This window comes from Scardinius erythrophthalmus (assembly GCF_964197995.2).
Source record: "Scardinius erythrophthalmus genome assembly, chromosome: 17".
NCBI classification, from domain to species: domain Eukaryota; kingdom Metazoa; phylum Chordata; class Actinopteri; order Cypriniformes; family Leuciscidae; genus Scardinius; species Scardinius erythrophthalmus.
Genome location: NC_138237.1, coordinates 32571032 through 32595837, shown reverse-complemented (window position 1 = coordinate 32595837; position 24806 = coordinate 32571032). Strand labels below are relative to the sequence as shown.

Here is a 24806-nt window from a genome sequence, read left to right as displayed (position 1 = left end):
AAATACAGCTGCTACAATTGTAGTGGTGGGCACATTTTATCAAGAAACTACTGAGCAAATTTTTAAAACATTACAGCATTTTAGAGGATTACTTAAAATGCTGTCCTTTATTTTGATAGGTTTCCACACTTAAAAATTAATACTAATATATATATATATATATACACACACTATGCATATATTAAATTGCATACATAATATATTTATAGCATTTAGAATATTTTATACAAGTTACACATAAACCTTGCAGAATCTGCAATATGTTAATAATTTTAACTAGGGATGCACCCGGTATCGGGCCCAATACTGCGCTTGTGTATTCATACTCATACTCATTAAAATGATCCGATACTGTCACATACTGCTCTGAGACAAGAAGGTTGAGGATCCAAATGCAGTTTTATTGAAAGGGTAATCCACAATCGTAGTCGAAAACAGGCAAGAGATCAGAGCACAGTAAATCAGACCAATCAAACAAACATATCCAGAGGGTGATACAGGAATGGGAAAACCAGGACACAGGCAGATATCAAAAACAAGGAACATGGAAAACAGAGGAAAATGCTCAGCGATGCAGTGTAAACAACTAACAAGACTTCGAAGGGAATGAATGTGAAAACCAGGTTTATACGGGGGAATGGCAATAATCTGATGTGGACTGCCCTCTGGCGGCTCTCAAGGGCACTCCAGCTGGTGACCATTACAGATACCAACAACCGATATCACACAGCCTGTACAGTATACTGCTTCTGACAAAGAAACACGGACAACAGAGCAAACAGAGAGCAGAACAGATATATCAGAGAAGGATGTCTATGAATTAAATATATTGAATTAGGGCTGCACGATAATGGTTAAACTGATAATCACGAGAAGGATGTCTATGAAGTAAATATATTGAATTAGGACTGCATGATAATGGTTAAACTGATAATCACGATTATTTTGCTCAAAATTATAATCGCGATAATTAATCATGATTATTCTCATTTGAGAAACTACAGGGAAAGAGAAGGGACAGTTAACAGTTTATATATATATATATATATATATATATATATATATATATATATATATATATATATATATATATATATATATAAAACAGGGTTTGAAATTAACTTTCACCCACCGGCCATTTTGGTTACAAAATTTAAGTTACCGGCCATTCAGAACTTCTACTTGAGGAGATTACCCCTTCCATGTAAAGCGCTTTGAGTGCCGAGAAAAGCTCTATTTAAATGTAATTAATTATTATTATTATTATTATTAGTATTTTACAAGCCAAAAAAGTTAATTTCACAGCTTATTTATATAAGGCTATATTCAAATTTGGATTGCATGCATTCATTTCTTATTCAAACAAAATCCTGTCATCCAGATATCTCCACTTCCTCATTCATTCTCATCTTTTTTTTTACCAAAAATGTGTTTTAGGTGGACAGATCAATACAGTACAAAGAACATGTAGGATGTTGTAAAATATCAATATCTTAAATGCTTTTAAATCTATGCTATTGCTTCAGTGCAAGTGAACAAGCGTACCGTTATTTGTGTAGTGACGTGTGTGTTCAAGTAAGCCAGAAATGCGCAGATTCTGCGCAATACGCTGTATTTAATAGATCATGATGACTCACGAATATTTGCGCAATATCCGCGCAGATTTGGCTTACACGAATTTCCCCAGCAAAGTGAGTAAACATAATAACATGCCAAATTGGCCAGTGATTTGACAGTGTTACCGGGTGTTAATTTCAAACCATCAGACTTCATTTAACCAACTATGACAACTTCCTCAGACAGCAAGTCAATACAAATGGCATGATTTAACGTTAGATGAGCGCTTTGTGATGCGTCTTCACATTAGATCTTCTAAGCGACACATTTCGGTTGCAAATGAGACAAAGTGCAGATCCAGATTGCTCAGCAAATTCGTACTGCAAGGAAAAATAGTCTACTTGTTGATACACAATGAAAACGGTCAGTGGTTGTCGTTTTCAGCTGATTCACATCATGAAAACTGGTAAAAACTTAAACTTCAAAAAATAGAACAGTGAAATTAATTTAGAAACAGATTTAGTCACACAAACAGCACAAGTGGCTTGTGAAGAAACAGACTGGCTGTATAAAAATTTCATGCAAACAGAATATCGCTGTGGAGATCAGTGCTTTTTCCGCAGTGTAGAGCGAGCGTGTGCAGGGTTGCCAGATTGCACCGATTAAGTAAAACACTGGTCATAAATTGTAACAGAAAAGCTCTGTTTGGGTGATTTGGGAGATTTAAGCTATTTAGATCTGGCAACCACAAACATCAATGCTAGTGGGGACATGTTAGCAATGCAAGATAATGCAAATGTCTAATAAAAAAAAAGCGTTTTCAGGATAAAAAAACGAGTGGGCAAATATCATGACGATTTTTTAAAATTAATTGAGAGAGGCAGATATCGTTATCGCGATTAAAATACGATTAATAATGCAGCCCTATATTGAATTAATAGAATGTTAAACAAATGAAATGTTTATGCCTATATAGCGGCACCGTGAGCTTGTCAAGCACACATTCCTTTTTCACAGACATCGCTGGAAAGTTTATAGTTCGGTCGGATATGGCAATTGCAAAGAATGTAAAATAAGGAACATAACTAACGTTAACTGATGGTAGAGAGAGAGAGAACTGTTACATGATTTATGTATAACGAGTGGTTCCCTACATTATTACAAGAATGCGGTACAGTAATCACATGACATTTGATTTTCTGTGCGCAAACATCCGAAGCACGCGCCCAGAATATTGACTCTCCGACAGCATGCAAATAGCTTATTAAATTGAGTTCTATTTCATGTCTTCTTGTGCTCTAACGGACAAATTCACACAAAAGTATGTCAAAGTGCCCGTATAGGCAAGTATCCTTGTGAAACATAGTCGGTTATGTCTTAAGTGAACGTATAGTTTGAACAGTTGAAAAGAAAGCTTTTGTGTAATAGTATGTTGGATACGTGCAGCTCTTAAAGTGACAGCAGCCTAATAAACCTACTGCTGTCTTTATCCTCAATGTTAATCTAACAACAAAAGACAGAGAAAATCACTCACTGCTCTTGACTAGTTGGGCCCTGCTGGAGCAGCTTTAAATATTCACTGTGCTATTAAATTAAAGATAAAATCTTTTAAGATTTTTAAGGCAAGAAAATAACTGAATGAAATTTCTATTGGCTAAGCCAACTAATTTGATTCAAATTCTTTTGGTTTCTCTGCCCAGTATTTTAGAAAATTAAAAATGCAATGAAAATACAGGTATCAGTACTCAGTATTGGCAAGGACTAAAAATAAAAGTATCGACTCGTTCTGGAAAAAGTGGTATCGGTGCATCCCTAATCTTAACAAAAATAAGATGGACCATAAAAATTGCATGTTTTTTTTTTTTTTTTTGTACTGCCCTGAAAAAGCTATTTCACATAACAGGTGTTTACATATAAGCTACACATATACAAATGATATATATAAATACAAACTGAATATACTGTACAAATGACAAATTCCCCCCAGCACCCTTCAAATTTTTACATATGCTTGATTATTTTATTCTGTGTCATTAACTGGATGATTCACGATTTATTGCTGTTTATTTTTTTATTTTTTTATTTAGTTGTTGTTGTTCATGCTATAATAATAAAACATAACAAAACAAAACAAAAATATCTCAAATAAATCTTACTAATCAGCTTGCCTGTTGGACAGTCAACTAGTGGACTATAATGACCCAGACCCTTTTTGAGGTATGTGCATGCAAGAAATGGAAACAAATCTACTGATAAAAATACACAAGGTCATACATTGTACAGCTGTCTGACAGTGATGGTCCCATGTGCATTATGTATTATTTTACTGGCCATTAGTGGTGAATTGTTGTCTTTATAGACCATTTATAGATATATGTCAACTGGCAGTCATTAGAGTATTAGTAGACTGTCTGATATCTGCTAAAACTATTTTGTTTCTTCACCAATGGACATTCTACTGACTATAAGTAACTTTGCAAGTACATGTCAACTTATTCTACTAACCCTAGCAATAACAGTCTACTAATACTCTAAAGAAAGTTAGTTGACATGTAGTTGCAAATTAATGAGAGTTAGCTGACATGTTGTTGAAAGGTTACTTATAGTTAGTTGAGTGTCTAAAGTGGACTATTGAAGCAAAGTGTAACCAATAATAGCTTTAAAATTCATTAAATATGTATATTACAGTGTAGATATTTCTGCTCTTATGCTTGTTCTTTCAGAAAGTGTGACTGAAGTGAGGACAAACATCTATGTGACAAGCTTCGGACCAGTATCAGACACCGATATGGTATGTGTGTTCTTTCCATTGTTCCTTCATTTTTATTTATTTTTTCTCTGGGTCAAAATTAGGTTCATTTTTAAAGTTTCATATTCGCTTCTGTCAATATTTGTATGTCCTTCAGATTTATTGCTTTTTATATAATGTATTATACTTCAACCAGGTATTGTTACATGTACTGTAGCACATATCCCATATGAGAAACTAAAATGTTTTCATTGTCGTTGAATTGAATTCAGAAAGATTTAATTGTCAAATGTGCCACAGATGAAGACATAGTACCGTCCTTTATTTCCCTTTGTCCCTGTGAATATGTGAAGCTGTGTTCCTTTATGGGCTCATTTAAGAGAGAAGATAATTGGTTGTGAGGCTGCATGGAGAAATGTATGCGTCTTAATCATACACACAATTGGGTCTGGTATGCAAGATGAATCATCACAGCCATGCAGCAGCACTTTGTATTTTGTATGAGACATAATTTTCTAATAGTGAGAAGACGACATCACAATCTATCAGATTATACAGAGCATGAAACGATACTCATATTACACAGCAATAATCATCATGGTTAATTTTAAGGTTAAAATGTATGCGAAAATAGTGCATTTCCAAATATGACATAGGATTCACTCCACCTCAAAAAGTAGAACTGCTGCTCTGAAAGTTTAATTATTATTAAATTACACGATATCTGTTGGACCGAGGACAATGGGAAAATGTATCATATAATCTAAGTTACAGTACATAGACAAGTTTCTATGGTCCACAACAAAACCTTTTCTAGATGTTTGCGAATACAAAAAAATAAATATGTCACATATTCTATACAGTATGTACTGTAGTGCTACTTACCAAAAATGTGGCTGGGAAACACCCAAAAGCCTCTAAGATCCACAAGCTTGCTATAATTGGCTGCTGTTGAGATAAAGAAAACTTATTATCTTTGATCTATGCCTTTAAGTAAGAATATCACATTCTGCAATAGAGCCCTAGCATGTTCTCATAACTTATCATCTTCAACCTACTTTCCGCAATGGTGTTAAGACTAAATACGAAGATAGAGGCACAACCAAAGCAGCTGGTTTTGGGTTGGCCAGTGAATCTGCTCTGTGACAGGAGACATACTTTTTGTTTTCACTTTATTTTACAGTATGTCCACTTATGTTTACTTACAGCGTACTTACCTAGGAAAGTACTGAGTAATATAAGATAAATACATGGGTTAAGGTTAGGTTTGGGGGTAGGTTCAGGGTTAGTACCTAGTAATTACCCTGTTATTGTAATTACTATAATAAGTACATAGTTTGTACATTGGGAACATGACTGGAAAATAAAGTTCTACCTGCTTTTTTTTAAATAATGGCACAAATACCAGTTAATTCACTAGCGTGATGGGGCAGAGGGTGAGAATCCTATAACCAGACTATTCCACTGCACCTTTCACCACCAGATGAGAACCAGTTCAAGACCTTATTCAATCTCTCAGTCATTTGTATTTAGAGAATGAGGTAGATGAGGTGGAGCATGATGACAGTTCTCAGTACTTGCTGTTACCACCTCCTCCTCCTCCTAAAGAGGAAGATGTAACCACTTCCAGTTTGGAATTAAGGGTGAGCATGATAGAATCTAAAATGGATGAACTGGAGAACTCTTTTGGTGTGTTTTCTAATGATGTGCAGCATAATATAGTCCACCCCTACAAACAGGTTAGATTTTGGTGTATTTGGCCGAACAGTGGTTTGGGTGGCTCGCCAATGTATTCGATTTCTCCAATACATAAAATAAGTAAGCTTGACCAGAGTTCTGTGGGGAGAAGAATTTATTGAAGGTCTGTAGTGTAGCAGTCCTTCAGCAGCGATGTTAGCATGTCACCCTTCAAGAATCTTAACCCAAAGTTCAGTCTGTGTGACTGAACTTTATACATGAAGACAAAAGAGCTACAAACAAAGGAAAACTGTTAGGACCTCCCATAGGAGATTGATCTACACTGCAATCTACCCTGAGCAATGTTGTTTCACACCCATCAGTTTCTATGGGGCCATATGTCTGTTTGGATCATTTGGTTCACACCTTCACAGACACAGATAGAGTTGATTACATCTGAGGCACAGTAACAATGTAAATGCATCTGACTAAAGTTAACTGAAAATACACATAATCTTTCACTATCCTATACATTTTAAAACACCAATCAAGCTGGAGTTTCAATGGTTTGGCAGTTTGGAGGGAGAAGACCCTATTTCTTATCTTAAAAAAATGTTTAATTCAAACACTGAATGATGCTGAGATATTAGCCATGTTGCCTTCTGTTTAAACTCATACAGATAAGGATTGGTGGCTTGCAGAGAAGAAGAGGGTAAGAACTTGGTGTAAATTTAAGAAAGCAGTTTACAGTTTATTACTTTCCTGCCTGATGACCATGAAGTTGAGGTTGAAAGAAGAATTAGAGAATGGAAACAAGGACTTGATGAAAAATATTCGAACATTTCCTTATCAATATCGAGCCTTGTGCCTGCGATTGAAACTTTCAATGTCAGAATGTGAAATACTCCAAGCTACACTCAGAAACTGTAATCCTTGTGTCGCCAGCATACTCAGAGGCACTGTCTCTACGGTAGACGAGTTGGTATGTGTTGTTACCCTGGTGGAAAGGGAGACAAGCAGAGCATCAGACAAAGTCAAATTGAGCTAATAAAGCAGCAAAAGGGTGACAGTCACATTGCTGTGCTGTCAGGAATTATGGAGAGACAGCTTGACCCATTATCCTTGCCGATCACCATCAATGACTATAGATGTCAAGCAGTTTTGGACACTGGAAGCACCTATTCTTTAATTCAGGAATCTTACAGGAAAAAGTTGAAGTCAAGCACTGAAACTTGGCAGTCCAGCAGAGGTCAGACTTTCTCTCTTGCCTATGGTCATGTACAGACAGCTATATGAAAGGTAGTCTGGAATTGTACACTTCATGGACATCAATATCCATTCAGAGCCTTCGTGATGGAAGATCAAGATCTAACTTTACCCATTATACTTGGTCAGGAGTTTTTGATGGATTCAGGGATCCAGATTGATTTCAAGGATAAGACCAACATTCTGTCTGAGGAAACTGGGGTAAAACATCCATTCATGCTGTATGCTTCTTCAGCAGCAGTTAGTCTACATCTGGCATTACCTTTAGCTCAAGTATCTTCCTCCACCTTGGCAACCATTAAAGAACTGGCAAGTCGAGCGGATGTTCCCAGAACCCAGAAACGTCAGCTAGAAGCACTCATGCTTGATCGGCCAACAGTCTGCACCTATTCCTTAGGACACACTGTTGTGATCCAGCACCAGATTAACACCTTGGATGATATTCCGGTTCGTAAACGAGCTTACCCTGTTTCTGTGTCCAAACAGCAATTCATTGATCAGGAAGTTTTCAACATGTTGGAAAAAGGAATAATCAGACCATCAACTTCCCCATGTGCAGCTCCCATAGTTCTTGTCCCCAAGAAGGATGGTACAATACGTTTCTGTATTGATTACAGAGCTTTAAATGCCAAGGCACCTTTAGATGAATTTCCCATGCCGCAGATCCAAGACACATTTGAATCAATGTATGGTGCTTCAATTTTCAGTACATTGGATCTCAAAAGTGCCTATTGGCAGGTGCTTATGGATGAGGATAGCATTCCAAAAACTGCTTTTGTAACCAAAAATGCACAGTATGAATTTATGTGTCTATCATTCGGACTGAGAAACTCCGCTGCAACTTTTCAACGCCTGATGAATACGGTATGGAGAGACTGTCTTGGAAAGTTCTGTTTTGTCTATCTCTATGATATTGCAATTTATTCCAAGAAAATCCAAGAGCATTTTGAACACATTAAACAGCTCTAACATGTTAGAGGCTGCTGGGTTGACCCTGAACCTGTCGAGGTGCAACCTTCTCCAATGATCGATCACTTTCTTAGGACATGTTGTGTCTGCTGAAGGAGTTCGTACTGAAACTGCCAAAGTAGAGGCTGTCCACACTTTTCCTGTCCCTATAACGCTCAAAGAGGTACAACGCTTTTTAGATCTTGCTGGGCGGTACCATAGGTTTATTCCACATTTTTCAGGGATCGCCGCACCCTTACATGCTCTGAAGAACAAAAACATTGCCTGGGAATGAACAATGGAATGCCAACAGGCTTTTGACAAACTGAAAAATGCTCTTCAAAAAACACCTGTGTTGGCACCCCCTGACTTCACAAAATGTTCTAAAGTCCAGACAGATGCCAGTGATGTCGGCCTAGGAGCTGTGTTGTCTCAGGATCATGATGGAGCTGAACATGTTATAGCTTATGCGTCAAGACTTCTTCATGGAGCTGAGAAGTCCTATTCCATGCCCAAAAACGAATGTCTGGCAGTGGTTTGGGTAGTCGAGAAATGGAAACACTATCTGGAAGGGAAACATTTCGAAGTATTTACAGATCATGCTGCTCTTATGTGGGTTTTCAATCATCCCAGAGCAACTTCTCGCTTAACCAGGTGGGCTTTGAGGTTACAAAGCTTTGACTTCTCAGTCAAATATTGAAAGGGACAATGTAACATGGTACCCAACACACTCTCTCGGGGTATACCTTTCCAGGAATTCAAGGATCTGATTGCTATTTGTCAGACGACTAACATTGGATCAGACTTGCCTGTCTGCTGGGATGAAATTGGAGTTGCTCAGAAGCAAGATCCATTTACTTAATGTTGTCTACTGGCCAGAGATTATGCAAGGATTTTTGGAGCTTTTGTACAGCATGTCAAACCTGTCAGATTTATAAACTGAGAATCTCCAAGCTGTCTGGTCACCTACAGTCAACACCAGTAGTGGAGCCTAGACAATTGTTGGGTGTTGATCTCATGGGTCCCTTCCCTACCACCGTCTAATGAATACATGATGGTGGTGGTAGACTACTGCAGTAAATGGGTGAAATTATTTCCTCTAAGACCTGCCAAGATCCACCTCATTGTTAACATCTTGATAAAAAAGATATACACTTGATGGGGAACACCCACCTACCAAGTTTCTAACTGTGGGCAACAGTTTATGGCATAGCTCCTGAATGAAGTTTACAAGCACTGGGGGGTTATTTAGAAGCTAACAACAGCAAATCCTCCTCAAACTAATATTACAGAAAGAACCAACCGAATTCTCAAGACCATGATATCCTCTTATGTTAAGGACAACCACAGGCAGTGGGACAGATGTTTATCAGATGTCTGGTTTGCCATAAACACGGCCTGGCAGGAAAGTACTGGTTTAACCCCTGCAGAGATTGCTTTAGGCCGCAAGTTAAAAAGGACCCATGGAACGCCTCATCCGAAACCTGCCTAATCCTTATCATATAGCCTAGGTTTGTAGTACTGTTTGTAGCCTACTACTGTTGAGAGGTAGAGAGAACTGTTTTAACGGGTAAAATAGAGGACTAGTCAAGCTCAAAAGTGACAAGAAAGGTCGTTCAACAAGGTCGACAATTTAGTCATTCAAAGACAGAGACTTAGTCTGGATAAGTATTCACCCTCTGTCTCGGGCTTCAGACTCATATATGGCCAGACTGGCACCGAAATGGCAAGGTCCAGGTAAAGTTCTGAAAAAAGTTAAAAATGTTAACTACCAGGTAGTAATGTTGGATGATTTAAAACGAGTTGAAACTTTTCATGTAGAGAAAATAAAATTGTTTTATGGAGCTGTTTAAACAAATTATTTAAGGGGAGGTGTATGTAACAGTTTCCCTGTTACTAAAATACCAGTAGTCCTCTCAGTGCAGCATTGTCATTACTCACCTGAGCATTAGGGTGTGCTCTGCTCAAGAAATGCATGAGTTCACCTATTTAAGGGAACAAAGAAGGAGAAATGGTAGGAAGTTAATTCTCTACCTTCATGGGCTGCGTTCCAGTCCAAAATTATCATGCCCTTAATTCGCTAACTTCCCTCCATCTTGTTCACTCGGATGTATGTCATTGCTTACGTTGCATGAATGCCCACTACTGGCGGAACCTTTGCAATAGGCTGAATTGGAACGTGCTAAGCCCTTGATCACTTAAAATCCACTATGGGGTTGATTTATTATTTATTTTTTTCCCTTACGAAATTGTTTAATCCAGCATTCTAGTAGACTCACTCCCTTGGTCAAAATCGAGGGATCGAGGGTCTGTCCATATAAACTTCCCTCGTCCACTTCACGAAGTGGAACACACTTCAAAATGGCGGCAGGGATTCCCCCGAGGGGAAGTGCTTAGGGAAGTTTGCAAGTGCGTGTCTAAAAGTGGACTCGAACGCAGCCCAGGAGAAGCTTACCTCATGGTGGTTTAGGCCGTTTTACCCTGTTTGAGGAACTTTATAGTTCTAAGATCATCTGTAAGTAATTGTCATTGGTATTTTTTGCTTCATTAACAATTAGGGTGTGCAGCATATAGTTATGGTTTGTTTGTTTGAATGTTTTGTCTACAGATGGTTTGTGTTCTGTGCATATATAGATTACTTGGTGGCTTAAACTTGACTTACCTGTTATTAAGCAACATTATACTTCAATCATCTGATGCCAAATCTCTCTTCTTGTTGTTTACTGTGGAATCTTCTTGGCATTCAAGTACTGTTTTTCTCCATTCATTTTTTTTCCAACAAAGACTGAGCAATATGGTTCGAAGTGATTGCAAACCAAAGACTGTTTTTTTTTTTTTTTTTTTTTTATTCCTCTGGTTCAACTGTTTGACCATCAGTTATTACTGCTATGTTGAATTTGTATGTTCTGTATAACTTTATGTAATACATTTTACTCATGAGTAAAATTTGGTTGGTTGGTCCCTTAAAAAAAGTCTAAGGGATAGGTGTCACTATATATATATATATATATATATATATATATATTATATTATATTTCTTTTGTCCTCACATTCTTTCTTGTAGTACCCTCTCTCACATTCCTCATTGATAGGCCTAGAGGGGTCTTTGTCTCCTCAGGTGTGATTCAGCATTATTCATTATCATTCGCACATACTCGCATATGGGCTTTGTAAACAAAAAGTGTCTTACAACAGTTAAATAACTATATTGTTTTGTATGAATGAGTGATCAGGATGATTTTCACATCATTTTGTAGCAAAAACTCTAAGCTACAATATCCAGTTCTAAAAAGTCTTGTGAACAAATGTTTAATATGTGCTATATGGCCTTACTTCAGTGACTTATTTTTTTTTTTTAAACCATGCATTATTTTCTCATACAGATGGTACTCAACCAGAATAATACTTTTACCGCCGCCGTTCCCGCGGCGGTAAAATTGCGGGTGTGTATTTGCTGCCTTTGATCGCTAAGAGGCGCTACAATCGCAGACTTTGAAAAGTGTCAGTTTATTCTCTCTATTGCGTAATCTGCCGCCGCGCCGCGGCTCATTGAGAGTGATTGAAATGTGATACTAGCAGATCAATTCAAGTGAAACATGTAGTTAAACGAATTCATATTATCACAAGACTGAAATGAAATGTAATACATTTAATAAATAATTAAAACATTTCAACACAAAACATTGCAATAGAAAAATATTAGGCTACATCAATGAGGCTTTCCAAGAGCATAAGATGTGATGTTAACAGCGGTCCGATGATAGCTCTGTGAACAACGCAACAGCATGAGCTTCACGGAGCTTCAAGCGATGCGAGATCGAATCTCACTAGCCTTGGCTGACAGCGTTAAATGTTTTACTTGATGCTTAGATAGGTAACTGTTTATTGAAGTCAAGCGTTTTGTTTAATTATCAATGGCACATTACAACATAAATTTGCTACATTCCAGTGGCGGTGCTGCCGAGACGAGAAAACTGATGAAGGAAGATTATCAGCCGATCGCGTCAGAAAATGAAAATGATGAAGCTATCTTTAATCTGCTAAATTATTGTTTTGTGAATCATTCACGAAATTGAGATGACTGACATTGATACCCGCCATAGCAAAGGAAATTTTTTTTAAAAACAGATCCTGGACATTTCAAGGTTTAAATAAAGTGTCGGGGGCAGTTTATTTATTTAAAACAGGGTTGCATCGAGTTAGAGTTTATTTTCTAAGTAAGAAACATAATCTTATTCTTGCTACATTTTAAATTTGTATTGCCAAAGAAATTGCAGCTAAATAAACAATTAAAACAGTAGGCTAGCTAGTCTACAAAACGAAAATAGTTCAAAGCAACATAAATTAAGATCATGCGTTTTTCTTTGCTTTTCTCTCGCGCTGGATCTCTTTTATTTTAGTTTATTTAGTCTCCCTGCACTGCGCGCGCCGGGTCTCTCTCGAAATGAAACATTTCAGGGTAAAAACCCATCATACAGCTGATAATACTGTAGTATGTCGCTGTGTGTCATCCATACAAATCACGAAAAAAAACTGTAACAAATTATTGAGCCTTGCTTCAAAGAAACAGAATGCCTGGTTGAATTCACCTTACAATAAAACGAGGTGGATCGCGAATAAAAGAGCTCTCTGCTGCTCACTTGCATTCGTTTAGTTGGCAAGAACGCGTTTCGTCAATACTTCATGTTTAGATAATGCCAGATTGTTGACAAACACACTGCTCAAACATGTTAAAATTCTACAAAACCAGTTGAAACAAATGGATTGAACACTTCAACTGAAAGTGTGTGTGAAACCCCTTTAAATACAATACATAAAACTACAATATTTATAATTTAAGGGCCTACATTTGGACACATCGAGAGATTTATCTTTAAAAGTATTTTGCCTTTGCCTGGTCATCAGGCTCACTCTCCATATGAAAGACAGAACATTTAACACCTCCTGAACCCCCCAACCCCCCACAGGCTATCTGAGTTTGAGACCGACTTAAAACAAAGAGAAGTCGCAATTCACACTTAATTCTAGACATTAGCATTAGGCTAGTAAAGTGTTGATAATGAAAGAATTTAATTATTTAGGCTACATGTAGGCTAGTAGGCTAATATTTCTGTCATAAAAGTTTATTACTAAACATTTAATTATTTCAATAATTGAAGAAATAAAACGCTACCTCGGTTTGGGCCAGCTTTTTCCAAGCAAACCTAAATACAAACGCATGTTCATTTGTTTAAACGCATGCTCATTTGTTGTCATGAATACAATGTTCAACTCAATGTTAAATTCCACGGGGATCTTTGGATCCTTACAACCAGGGTGTGCATGCGATTTGTGAATTATTATTATTTTTTCCGAACCACAGTGCTTCGTGCTGCTGCTAAACTAAATAACATTTATAGAATAATTATGAACTTGAATGAAACAATATCGCAACATTTCGACAAATAAATAATCTGATCTGTTTTTACAATTTAATTCAGGGCGATTTAGCCTAGACTACATTTAATTATAGCGAGATTTTCACCCTTGTCCGTTCATCATTGGGAAGCGCTCACATAGCTAGTTTGAGTAGATCCTATGCACCTCTCTGTTTCATACGGATTACCTAATCAGATAACATTTATTAAATATTTAGACATTTAAAGGCTTTAGACATAGCCGATTTCTTATCGTGACTGAGCTGAGGAAAGTGTCTTTCGGTTCATTTTTGTGACGCGCAGTTCCCGGAGACAGAGACGACAGATAAACTTTTGTCGTTAGCCTAATATGAATAAAAGTTTACAGTTATGAACGATGTAGGCTACTCTACTCTGATCTGTAGGCTATGACTAAAAAACTGCGGAGTAGCCTATTAGGGCCTAAGTTATTTTACCTGTCTGTTATGAGAAAAATAAATTCAAATGAACGCGCCGCCGCGTCTGTCGAACACTAATTAAACATGCCAGAATAAAACCCGACTTTAGAACAATGGATAGCGCCACTCGGCGTGGTGTGCCAAAACACTTAATTATAAACTTCAATATTTCATTCAAAATAATCTCAAAACGCTTTGTGACATTTTGAAAGCAGTGCATGCATTAAGGCCACTGGAACCGTGAACGTACTGTAACTCAAACTGGTTCTGATTTTATTGTTTTTCGTTTAAACGTGCCTATTGCATATCTTTATTTTATATATTTTATATGGTCTATTGGTGAAGTAATTTATAGCATTGATTACTGTGGAGGGAGGGGGGATTAAAATAATTAATCAGAAGCAGGGATGTTTAGACCAGAAGGAAATCCCCGTCCCCCTTGGCAAATCGCACCTTGCTTAAAACCATGTTTTTACAAACTCTTTATAGGCTAGGAACCAAAAAAAAAAAAAAAAAAAGGCTATCCTGTATAAAAAAATGTTTTGTTTGTTTGATTGTCTGCATTAATAATAGGCTATGACATGCATTAATAGGCTAATATAAAATGTACTATAGTCTATGTATGTTCGGGATTTGAACCGGTGTCATCCAAATGATCGATACGTAAGTTCTACCACTCGGCCATGAATTTACTCACTGAGAAATGCCCGGTTTCTCCAGTCTTCTCCAGAGAAGCACTCATCATTCGTCTCATTCCTCAATAGAATAGTAAACAAATAATCAGCTTCATTGCACCTAATTTATTTTTGTTTGTTATTTTTGTTATTATTACTATTTTTTTTTTTTTTTTATCACGCTGCTCCCAACGGGCAATAGGCTTATGTCGCCCACCGACGTCTAGGCGTAGGCTACAATATGAAATAAAGGCTATATTGTTCTCGTCTCTATTTTTAAATTATGATTCTATTTTTCTGTCCTAAACAATGTTCTATAGTAGCCTATTTCATCTGTTAATTGACATTAACCCCGCTTACATTTCAAAATACGGCAATAGCTGCTGTTTTGCACAATGTCCCTCTGCGCCACCTGGCGGTCATTTCGCGAATGACTTTGAAATGCGACTGGATTATTTTTACCGCGGTAGTTTTGCCGCGGTGGCTGGCGCGGCGGTAATAGGCACTCTGGTTGAGTACCATCTGTACATATTTTGTTCTCATACATATCTGTTATCTTGTACACTCATGCTGCTCACATATTATTGTAGCCCTGTTTGTGCTGCACACAGTGTAATCGAACTTTAGCTAATACGTTTTTAGGAACCTGAATAAAGCACGTCAAGGCATGTCAAAACTTCTCCAGGACCCCAACACACCATCAGACCCCAGAGGGTTAACAGTTGAGCCCAAGCCTCCATTACTAATTCTGAAACGTAACTTTAGAACTGTAACAACGGGGCATACAGGCAGGTGAAGAAATAGGCTAGGAAGGGGATCCACGTGCAGTAAGATTTATTAAAATAATCCACAAGGTAGCTGGAGCAAACAATGACACAGGAGGAAACATGAGATAATCCAAGGGTACATACATTCAATGACTGATAAACAAAATAGAGACAAGCAGGGCTATAAATGCTTTTCAAAATTAATTCATTAATACATTACCATGGAAACAGACAAGGAAATGGGTGTGGTCAAGTGAGTGTCCGTGGCAACAAACAAGGGAACAGAGTAGCAGGGAGACATGAGGTGAACAAGGCAACAATGGAGACAACACAGAACCTATAGTATTATGAGAGGAAGATTGACTAAACGAGTGATTTTTTTTTTAAGTCATGATATTACTTCCATTATACTATATCAGTTTGAATGTCTGCTGAGGAAAGCAATATATTTGTCTTTGTCTCTTTAGAATATTTCCCATGACAGCACTAAAACAAACTGCCTTGTTTACAACCAGTTTATTTCAATTTGTCACTCACTCTTTGCTGCCATCTAATGACGTGAGAGGACGCTGGCGCTGTTTATTCACCGCTTCTCTGTCTGCTATTGCCCCTCTTGTTCCTGTTTATTTGTGTTTGCTGTACCCCTACCTCTAGTCAGCCTCTCTACCTCTGGACAGCCGCTCAGCTGTTTTCCAAAGACGGTTGGGCTCCTCGACCGTACTGTCGCCTCGTCGGTTAGCCGCAACTGGCTGCCCTCATTCATCCAATGCGTGGTGGCTAATCCTAGCTGCTACAGCGGCTAACCCGATTGTCTACCTCCTTCTCACAGGCAACCTCCACCAGATGCGAGCCGTGTTCGAGCCGTGGATCATTTTGCCACTCACATCAGTTATCCACCACTGTGCCCCTAGTCCACGGCTAACTGCTATCACGGAGCTCTCAGTCCCTTCGCTCGGTATCGTGTTCAAATATTCAACTCTGCAACTGGTCAAACTAATCAACTACTCCAACTAATCAACGAAACATCCTGCATCCCAGTCATCAAACAGCTTGGACTTCTACGTCGACCCCGTTACATCCACAGAAGCTTTCGCCGCAAGTTTGTTTACTTTCACCACGCACAATCCATTCCATCCATCTGGTCACCTGCATGCTCTGTCACACCTCTCGCACGTCATCAGAATGCTTCCCCCGCTGGATCACATAGGGCCGAACGCACCGTCTGGCTGCGCAGAAAACCCGTACTGGACTACAGTGCTATCCGCACTTCAGATACACCTTTTCTCCAATCATTTGCAAATCCATTCACTGTCCTCCCCCAACTGCAATACCCCCCCTCCCCACCGTCCACACGCACTGCTAACCGGGACAATCTCAGATCTTTCCAGCCTGCTCTCAACCCATCACTCTCTCACCATGCCAACTTTGCCCTCCTCAACACCCGATCGCTCAATAATAAAGCCCCTGCTCTCCATGAACTAATCCTCGACAACACTCTGGACTTCCTTCTGCTCACTGAAACCTGGCAACAACCTAATGACTTCTTCTCCCTCAATCAAGCAACCCCCCCTGGCTATAACTACATCTGCAAACCCCGCCCCTCCCGCCGTGGAGGTGGCCTCGCCGTTATTTTCAATCAGAACTTCCGGATCACAGAACTCTCCCTCCCCTCAGTATCATTGTTTGAATATCTCACCTTCAAAGCTCTTTCCTCCATGACAGTCATCCTCATTTACCGGCCACCTAAAACAAATCCCTCCTTCCTCTCTGATTTTACTGAACTCCTCACACTAGCCTCATCTCTTTCTCCATGTCTGCTGCTACTCTGTGACTTAAACATCCACATAGACTCCCCTACCTGCAAGCTGTCATCAGAATTCACCATTTTACTGGACAACTTCACTCTCACCCAACATGTCACATTCCCCACCCACGAAAAAGGACACATCCTTGATCTGGTATGCTCCACAAACCAACCGGTGCTCGACCTTCATCCATGCCTCTTTCCCCTCTCTGATCACAAACTGATACGGTTCACCATCCCTTCTCCAACCCCATGCCCCAGCCTCCTCAGAAAAATCACCTTCCGCAACCTTAAATCTATCGATCCACACCATCTCCCTGACCTGCTCTCCACCACTCTCCACCTGGACTCAACTCTCATATCACCTGATGATCTCACAAACCACCTCAACTCCACCTTGTCTACCTCCCTCAACACTCTGGCCCCCCTCAAAACAAAAACCGTCACCTTTAACACATCTTCACCCTGGTATACACCTGCACTCCGGAAAATGAAACAAACTGGCCGCCAACTTGAACGTCTGACAAAAAAATCATCTCTCACAGTCCACCGTGAAGCCTATAAACTCCACCTCACTGCCTACAAAGACGCCCTCATTGCTGCCAAATCTGCCTACCTCTCCACCATCCTCACCAAGCCCTGTCAAAACCCCAGAACCCTCTTCTCCACTATGAACAACCTCATCAAGCCTCGGACCAACACCCTCCCTACCTCTACTCCGGATCTCTGCAATTCATTCCTCCACTTTTTCACTGACAAAATCAACATCATTCACCAATCTCTATCCTCTGTATCTGACCTCCCAGTATATACTCCAGCACCTACCACGGCTCCTCTTCTCCCTCCTGACCTCCTTCCCCCTCCTCCACACTGCCTCCTTTCCCAGTTTGACTTGGTCACCCCTCCTGAAATCTATAAACTCATCAGCTCTTCCAAACCCACTACCTGCTCCCTTGACTCCCTCCCTACTCCACTCCTGAAGTCTTGCCTCCCCGTCCTATGCCCCTACCTCACTAACCTCTTCAACTCCTCATTGTCCCTTGTAACTGTCCCGTCTGCCTTAAAAAATGCCGCTGTCACCCCAATCCTTAAAAAATCCTGGTCTGGATCCCTCCTCCCTCAACAACTACCGCCCAATATCCAACCTCCCCTTTCTGTCTAAAACCCTGGAACGTATAGTCGCCTCACAACTACAATCCTATCGTTATGCCAATAACCTCAAAGTCCTCAACGACCTCCTCACATCCGCTGACATCGGTTCCCTCAAAATCCTTATCCTCCTCGACCTGAGTGCAGCCTTCGAAGGTACTGCACTCAGCTGGCTCTGCTCCTACCTTTCCAACAAATCCCACTTCATCTCTCTCCATAACCACACTTCTGCCACAGTCACCGAAGGTGTTCCTCAAGGCTCCGTACTCGGCCCCCTCCTCTTCATCATCTGCATCTTCCCCCTTGGTCAGATACTTCGTCACTTCAACCTGGACTTCCACTGTTATGCCGATGACACTCAGATCTACCTCAGCACTAAATCCCTCCACAATCCTCCCCTCTCCCACATCAACACCTGTCTGTCAGCTATTAAAACCTGGATGCAATACAACTTCCTCAAACTCAACAGTGATAAAACAGAATTCCTCCTCATAGGCTCCAAATCTACACTCAGCAAAATAAATAACCCCACTCTCATCATCAACGGCACTATTGTCTTCCCATCTCCCCTGGCCCACAACCTTGGCGTGATCTTTGATTCCACCCTCTCCCTCGAGCCCCATATCCGTCATGTCATTAAAACCTCCTTCTTTCATCTCCGCAACATCGCCAAAATCAGACCCTCTCTCACACCCCCCGCTACTGAAAGAGTCATTCACGCCTTCATCTCCTCCCGACTGGACTACTGCAACTCACTACTCCTTGGCATCAGCTATACCTACATCAAACGACTCCAAATGGTCCAGAACGCAGCTGCCCGACTCATCACCCGCTCTAAATCCTGGCTCCACATCACTCCATTCCTAAAACAACTCCACTGGCTTCCTATCTCCCACCGGATCACCTACAAAATCCTGGTCCACACCTACAAAGCACTTCACCATCTGGCCCCATCATACCTCACTGACCTCCTCTCCCCCTACCAACCCTCGCGGTCCCTCAGATCCACCTCAGCCGGTCTCCTCCGCATCCACAAGTCCAACCTCCGCAGTTTTGGGGACAGAGCCTTCTCCAGGGCAGCTCCCAGACTCTGGAACTCCCTCCCCCAAGAGATCCGCACCTCTGAGTCCCTCACCATCTTCCAGTCCCGCCTCAAGACCCATCTCTTCACCTCTGCCTATCCGTAGCCCTATGCCCCCTCCATTTTCATTTGTGTTTGATTCTTGTTCTGTTTCGTTTTGTTTTGTTTTGTTTTGCATTGTTATTATTACCTACCTGCCCTGTAAAGCGACTTTGAGTTCGTGAAAAGTGCTATACAAATTCAATTTATTATTATTATTATTATTTAATTATTATTGATGGTATAATAATGTAACGTTCACTGAAGTCAAAATCACAATCACTAACGGACCCGTTCTCACTACCAAAAACAGCATGTTATTTATATAAAATAAATATTTATTGAACAAAAATATTAACATTAACAACAATAGCCATTATAAAAAAAAAAATAAAAAAAAACATAAGCAAACTATTCAGTCAAATTTACAAAACCAGTGCTCTAGTAGACCCTGCAGGATTTAAGTAAAATATAGCCTAAATATGAAGTTATGAAACTTATTTTTTTTCCTTAGCCCAAATCGATTTGCTCTGGGACAAGCAATAGATTAATACGCAATAGATTGTTTGTTTTATATACCCAAAATTAATTATATCTCATGTTTAACCACTATCTAGTATCTACATAAGAGCCAGCGGCAAATTCCCGAAGGACTGGCTGAGACAAATCTGTTCTGGTCGGGTACATGAGTGCTGAACAGCCACTGACGGCCTGGAGCTCACATCTGCGAAAGTGTCTAAACAAATTTTAAAATATGTGTTATGTTTGTATACAGTATGAGTCGCACATTTGCGGTCTAAATAACTAATAACTTTTCTCCCAAAGAACTCTTAAAACTACATTATGTGACACATCAGCAGTAGTATTTGTATAAAATCCCTGGTTTAGGGTATCGTCATAGGCATCTGCAGAGGTGTTGTCTTTTTAGGACATTTACACTGGAAGTAGAGACAGCCTCTCATATTCAGAAAGGTCAGTATAGAATAGTTCATATTGATAGGGAGACAGCTAAAATGTCTATGGGGCTAGATGTGGAAATTTGAAGTAAATGTTAATGATATATTATAAATAGTTGCATTGTATTGAGGGTACAGTTTATGTTTGTACCATAGACCTCGTTTGGTGGAAATGTGAAATTCCTTCATGCAAACAGATAGTGAGTAAATTTTCATCTCTGACTGTTGTTTTGCCATCAGAAGAGTAATTTTGATTGTGCTGAGAATACCCATCCCTAAGTGATCGGCTGTCTCTCTATGGCATCTCATCAACCCCCCATGATTCCAAGTTATTGGGTTTGCATATGGGAACATCAGTGCGGAGTCTAAAAACAGTGCAAGTTTAAAATGGAGGATTCACATAAATTGGTGGAAAATAGTGGCTTTGAGAAGGTTATGTGGGAACTTCATACAGAGAATCGTACATTCATTAATCACCATATTGACCAAAATGGAAAGCTCCAATCTGATTCTATGGATTCTCTCATAGTTAGGGTGTAAAAGTTATTGTCAGTCAACCAAAAAAAAAAAAAAAACTACACAATTTACACAGTTCACTGAAATGTTTTCAGAGTGTCAATAAAATGTAAACGTATTACTTGATGATTATACCATTTAATATTAATTATTTATGGACAATAGTATAAAAGTTTTTCAATTTTCAAATCCATATGAAAGCAACATGAATACAGAGATTAAATTTCTAAGAATTTGGCACATGCATTATTTATGACTAAGACTGGTCAGGTATCTGACTGTTCAACTAATAGTCACAGGGTCCATTTAGTAGGTCATTACTCTCACTACAAGGGTGCCCTCTCAAAGAGTTCACCAGATCAGTATCCTAGTCATGTGCAGCTGTTGGTGTTCTTTACTCTTCATTATATTGTCTCTAAATAAGTTGTAGACACTAAAAGTCTGATTTTAGTATATTTGTATAACATATTTACACTTGTTCAATTTGCAGTGTTAGTCTTGTGATCTTTCATCAAAGGCATCAGGAGTAAGCTGTAAGGGAATGAGCCCATGCTGCCTGCGCCTGAGGTCAATGTACGGGTGGTTCCTGTTGTCTGCTATTCTGCTTGCCATCTTTTCGTATTCTCACACTATCTCTCCTCCCCCCATATGTGTGGCAGTATTTTTGGTACATCCAGGTCATCCCACAATGTCAGGTAAGTTCTTTCATTTATAACTGGACTTTCTCATTACCTGAAGATCTCCATGGAAGCTCTTTCATTTGATATATATATATATATATATATATATATATATATATATATATATATATATATATATATATATATAAAAAAGCATAACATTAGCATTTCAGCATCCCTTAATACATTATATGTAGGTCTTTTGACATTTCCTTTATTACCAAAATCACTTTTGGGCTTTTTTTATTTTATTTTTTTTTTACCCTGAACCTGCATTTTTTTAAATGTCTCTGCCTTTTTAGGGTTCATCTTTTGTCCTTCTTGAAGGTTTTGTAGGTAACTTATTTCATTGAGAGCCTTAAAAGGTTAGTTCACCCAAAAATTTTATTTCTGTCAGTAATTACTCACCCTCATGTTGTTCCAACCCCGTAAGACTTTTGTTCATCTTCGAACACAAATTAAGATATTTTTTTATGAAAAAAAAAATGGCTCACTCCTTCATAGGCTGCAAGGTAATTGATATCTGCCAGCCCAGAAAAGTTATGAAAGTCTTATGGGGTTGGAACAACATGAGGGTGAGTAATCACTGACAGAATTTTCATTTTTGGGTGAACTAACCCTTTAAAGAAGTTCTTCTTAATTCTTTGCAAGATTGAGCTGGATAGAACCTATAAGAAGCACTGTATAGAATGCATTTCTGAATCTATACATGAGATAGTAGATAGAACAAGCTATAGCAACAAACTATTTGCTTACAACCTACAATCTACTAGCAATGTCATGTTAATATTCAGGATGTTTTTGTCATGTTCCTTATTTAAATTATAAGTAGTTCAAGTCAGGTCCCCAGTTTGCATACTGAGAGCTATTTCAACAGCTTGTGCAAATGTCAGATTTGCTTCAGATAACATTATCTGTTGTCAGGCTTTGTAGCAAATCTCTCTTATGACCCTGTTCATGCTTATCCAGATTTGTCACAGACTCATTGTTCACATCACTTTGTAGGGATTTGGTACCAGAGTGGGTGACAGAATTTGCACAGTTAAGACAAAACTCTTGTTCTGACTTTTCTAGCTTGGATGTGCTTCTTAAATTACCATGTGACCATACTTTTACATTTAATCTCTTTATCTTAAAAGAACACCCAGTACGATGTTGTTTGTGTAGAACTTAGACTTTATACTGATACCTGTATTTGTGGATGCATGACACGTTTACTGATTCCTGCTGTTTTTTTTTTTTTTTTTTTCATCATTGTATATCTTTTGTTTAATTTAAAGTATTTTTCTTGAAGTATTGTAATACTACAACTACTACTACTTCTTCTTAACAATAATAATTGTATTTAAATCTTGTATTTTCTAAAGATCACACTTTACAATAAAGAGGAAAAATTCAGAACATATGTACATGTTAGTGCTGTAAGGCTATATTGCCAAACTTCATATATACTAACTGCTATTGGATGGTAATATTTGCTCATTGCTCAAATCAGATTATTTACTATTTATACAGTAGTGCAAAAAATAGTAAATGCTTAATGTGGTAACATCTAAATTAATCTATTTTATTCAAATTAAAAACGTTATTTAACATTACTGAATCAACTTAAATATATAAGGTTTCACAAACAAAACAAAAATTAAAGGCAGGGTAGGTAGGATTTTTCAAAAAAAAAAAAAAATCCAAATTTGTTTAAACTGTCTTTATATACCAACACATAATTAAAATGTAAGTACTCTGAAAAAGAGAGTATAAAAATCGAGTGTCTGTAGACCTCCTCTCACGACTGTTGTAAACACAGCTCATTATTTCCATTCACTCCACCCCTGTTGTGGTTTAATTATTTTCAGGGGAATGACTTCAAAGATATTTGACATCAGAAAAAATTAGACTTTATTAACAAACAAAGCCGAGTGTCCCTCTGCAGAAAAGACCCTCCAGAAAAATTGCCCAGCAAACGTATATACCCTCTCCTTGTCCCAAACATGGTAATACATTCTATAGGTATTTTGAGAAATAGTTTTGTACCATGTGACATTACTGAAATAGAATTTTCTGCTGTAACAACACCTTGTGCTCTCAGGTTCCAAAGTCAGCCAAAGTCACCCACAGACAAGGAAATAATAGTGTACAAAAACCAGTTAAATTACTTATTTTCTAAATAATAAAATCTTCAACATTCCCTCCTCTGGGGCTTATTTAAGCCCCACATTCGCTATCCTTTTCCAGAGTGTAGTTTCAAAATCCAGTCCCCTCAGTTATACTACCTTAGTGACTAAATTAAGTCACTCATTCTTAGTTCCAATGACTGAAATTATGCCACCACACTCCGGTGGAGCAATCGAGCCAAACATCTTTCTCCATACATTTTTCTCTCTTTCAGTTGTTTTTTCTTTTTCAATGGAGAAAGTAAAAGACTCGAATCCTCCCTAATCAAAAATCAAACATTGTTACAAGTGTGTGGATGAAATTGGTTCAGCATTGTCTTATTGTCACAGTTATGTAGAACATGTCAAACACAAAAATCCCTTATACAGTTAAGAGTTCTCTTGCGGTGTAGATATCCTCTTCGACCCAGACACTCAGGATCTGGCTTATTCATTTTCTTCTTCATCCTTATCCGAGGTACTTCAATCAACGTCCAATGATTGTAAATCTTAATTTGGTTTATAAGCTCAAATATATGATTTGTTGCCCTCTCAAATTAGTTTTCATTATCTTCTTAATATGGGAAGTACACAACTGAATAATAACCCTCTTTTAATATTGCAACTCCAAAAAACATTTCTAATTTTTTAAATCAAGTTTTCCTTAACTTTTTTTTTTTTTCAATTGTAAAGTCATTCTACTTTTTTCATGTAATTGTTTTCATTATAATAAAGGCAAATCATTACAAAAATCTCTGCTAATTATAGTAGAATAATTGATTTATTTTGCATGTTTATTTCGCATAATCCTTATGAATTTTTATTTAATATAGAAGTGGGTAAACATAACTTTCTCTCTTATTTATTCGCTTTTTATTTTTAAAGAATCAATCTTTTAGTCAGTCATTTTTAGTTGATGAACAAACATAACATTGTAGT

The 24806-nt window shown here is 38.4% G+C and overlaps 1 protein-coding gene across 1 annotated transcript in view; it reads left to right on the top strand.

The window, feature by feature from the left end:
• gabra3 (gamma-aminobutyric acid type A receptor subunit alpha3) overlaps nt 1–24806 on the top strand; it is a gene marked incomplete at its 3' end in the record, with an annotated part of 658422 nt that overhangs the window by 140174 nt on the left and 493442 nt on the right. The window contains exon 4 of the mRNA XM_081391376.1: nt 4281–4348. Coding sequence (XP_081247502.1) covers nt 4281–4348 — 68 coding nt within the window. The remainder of the gene's footprint in view (nt 1–4280; nt 4349–24806) is intronic.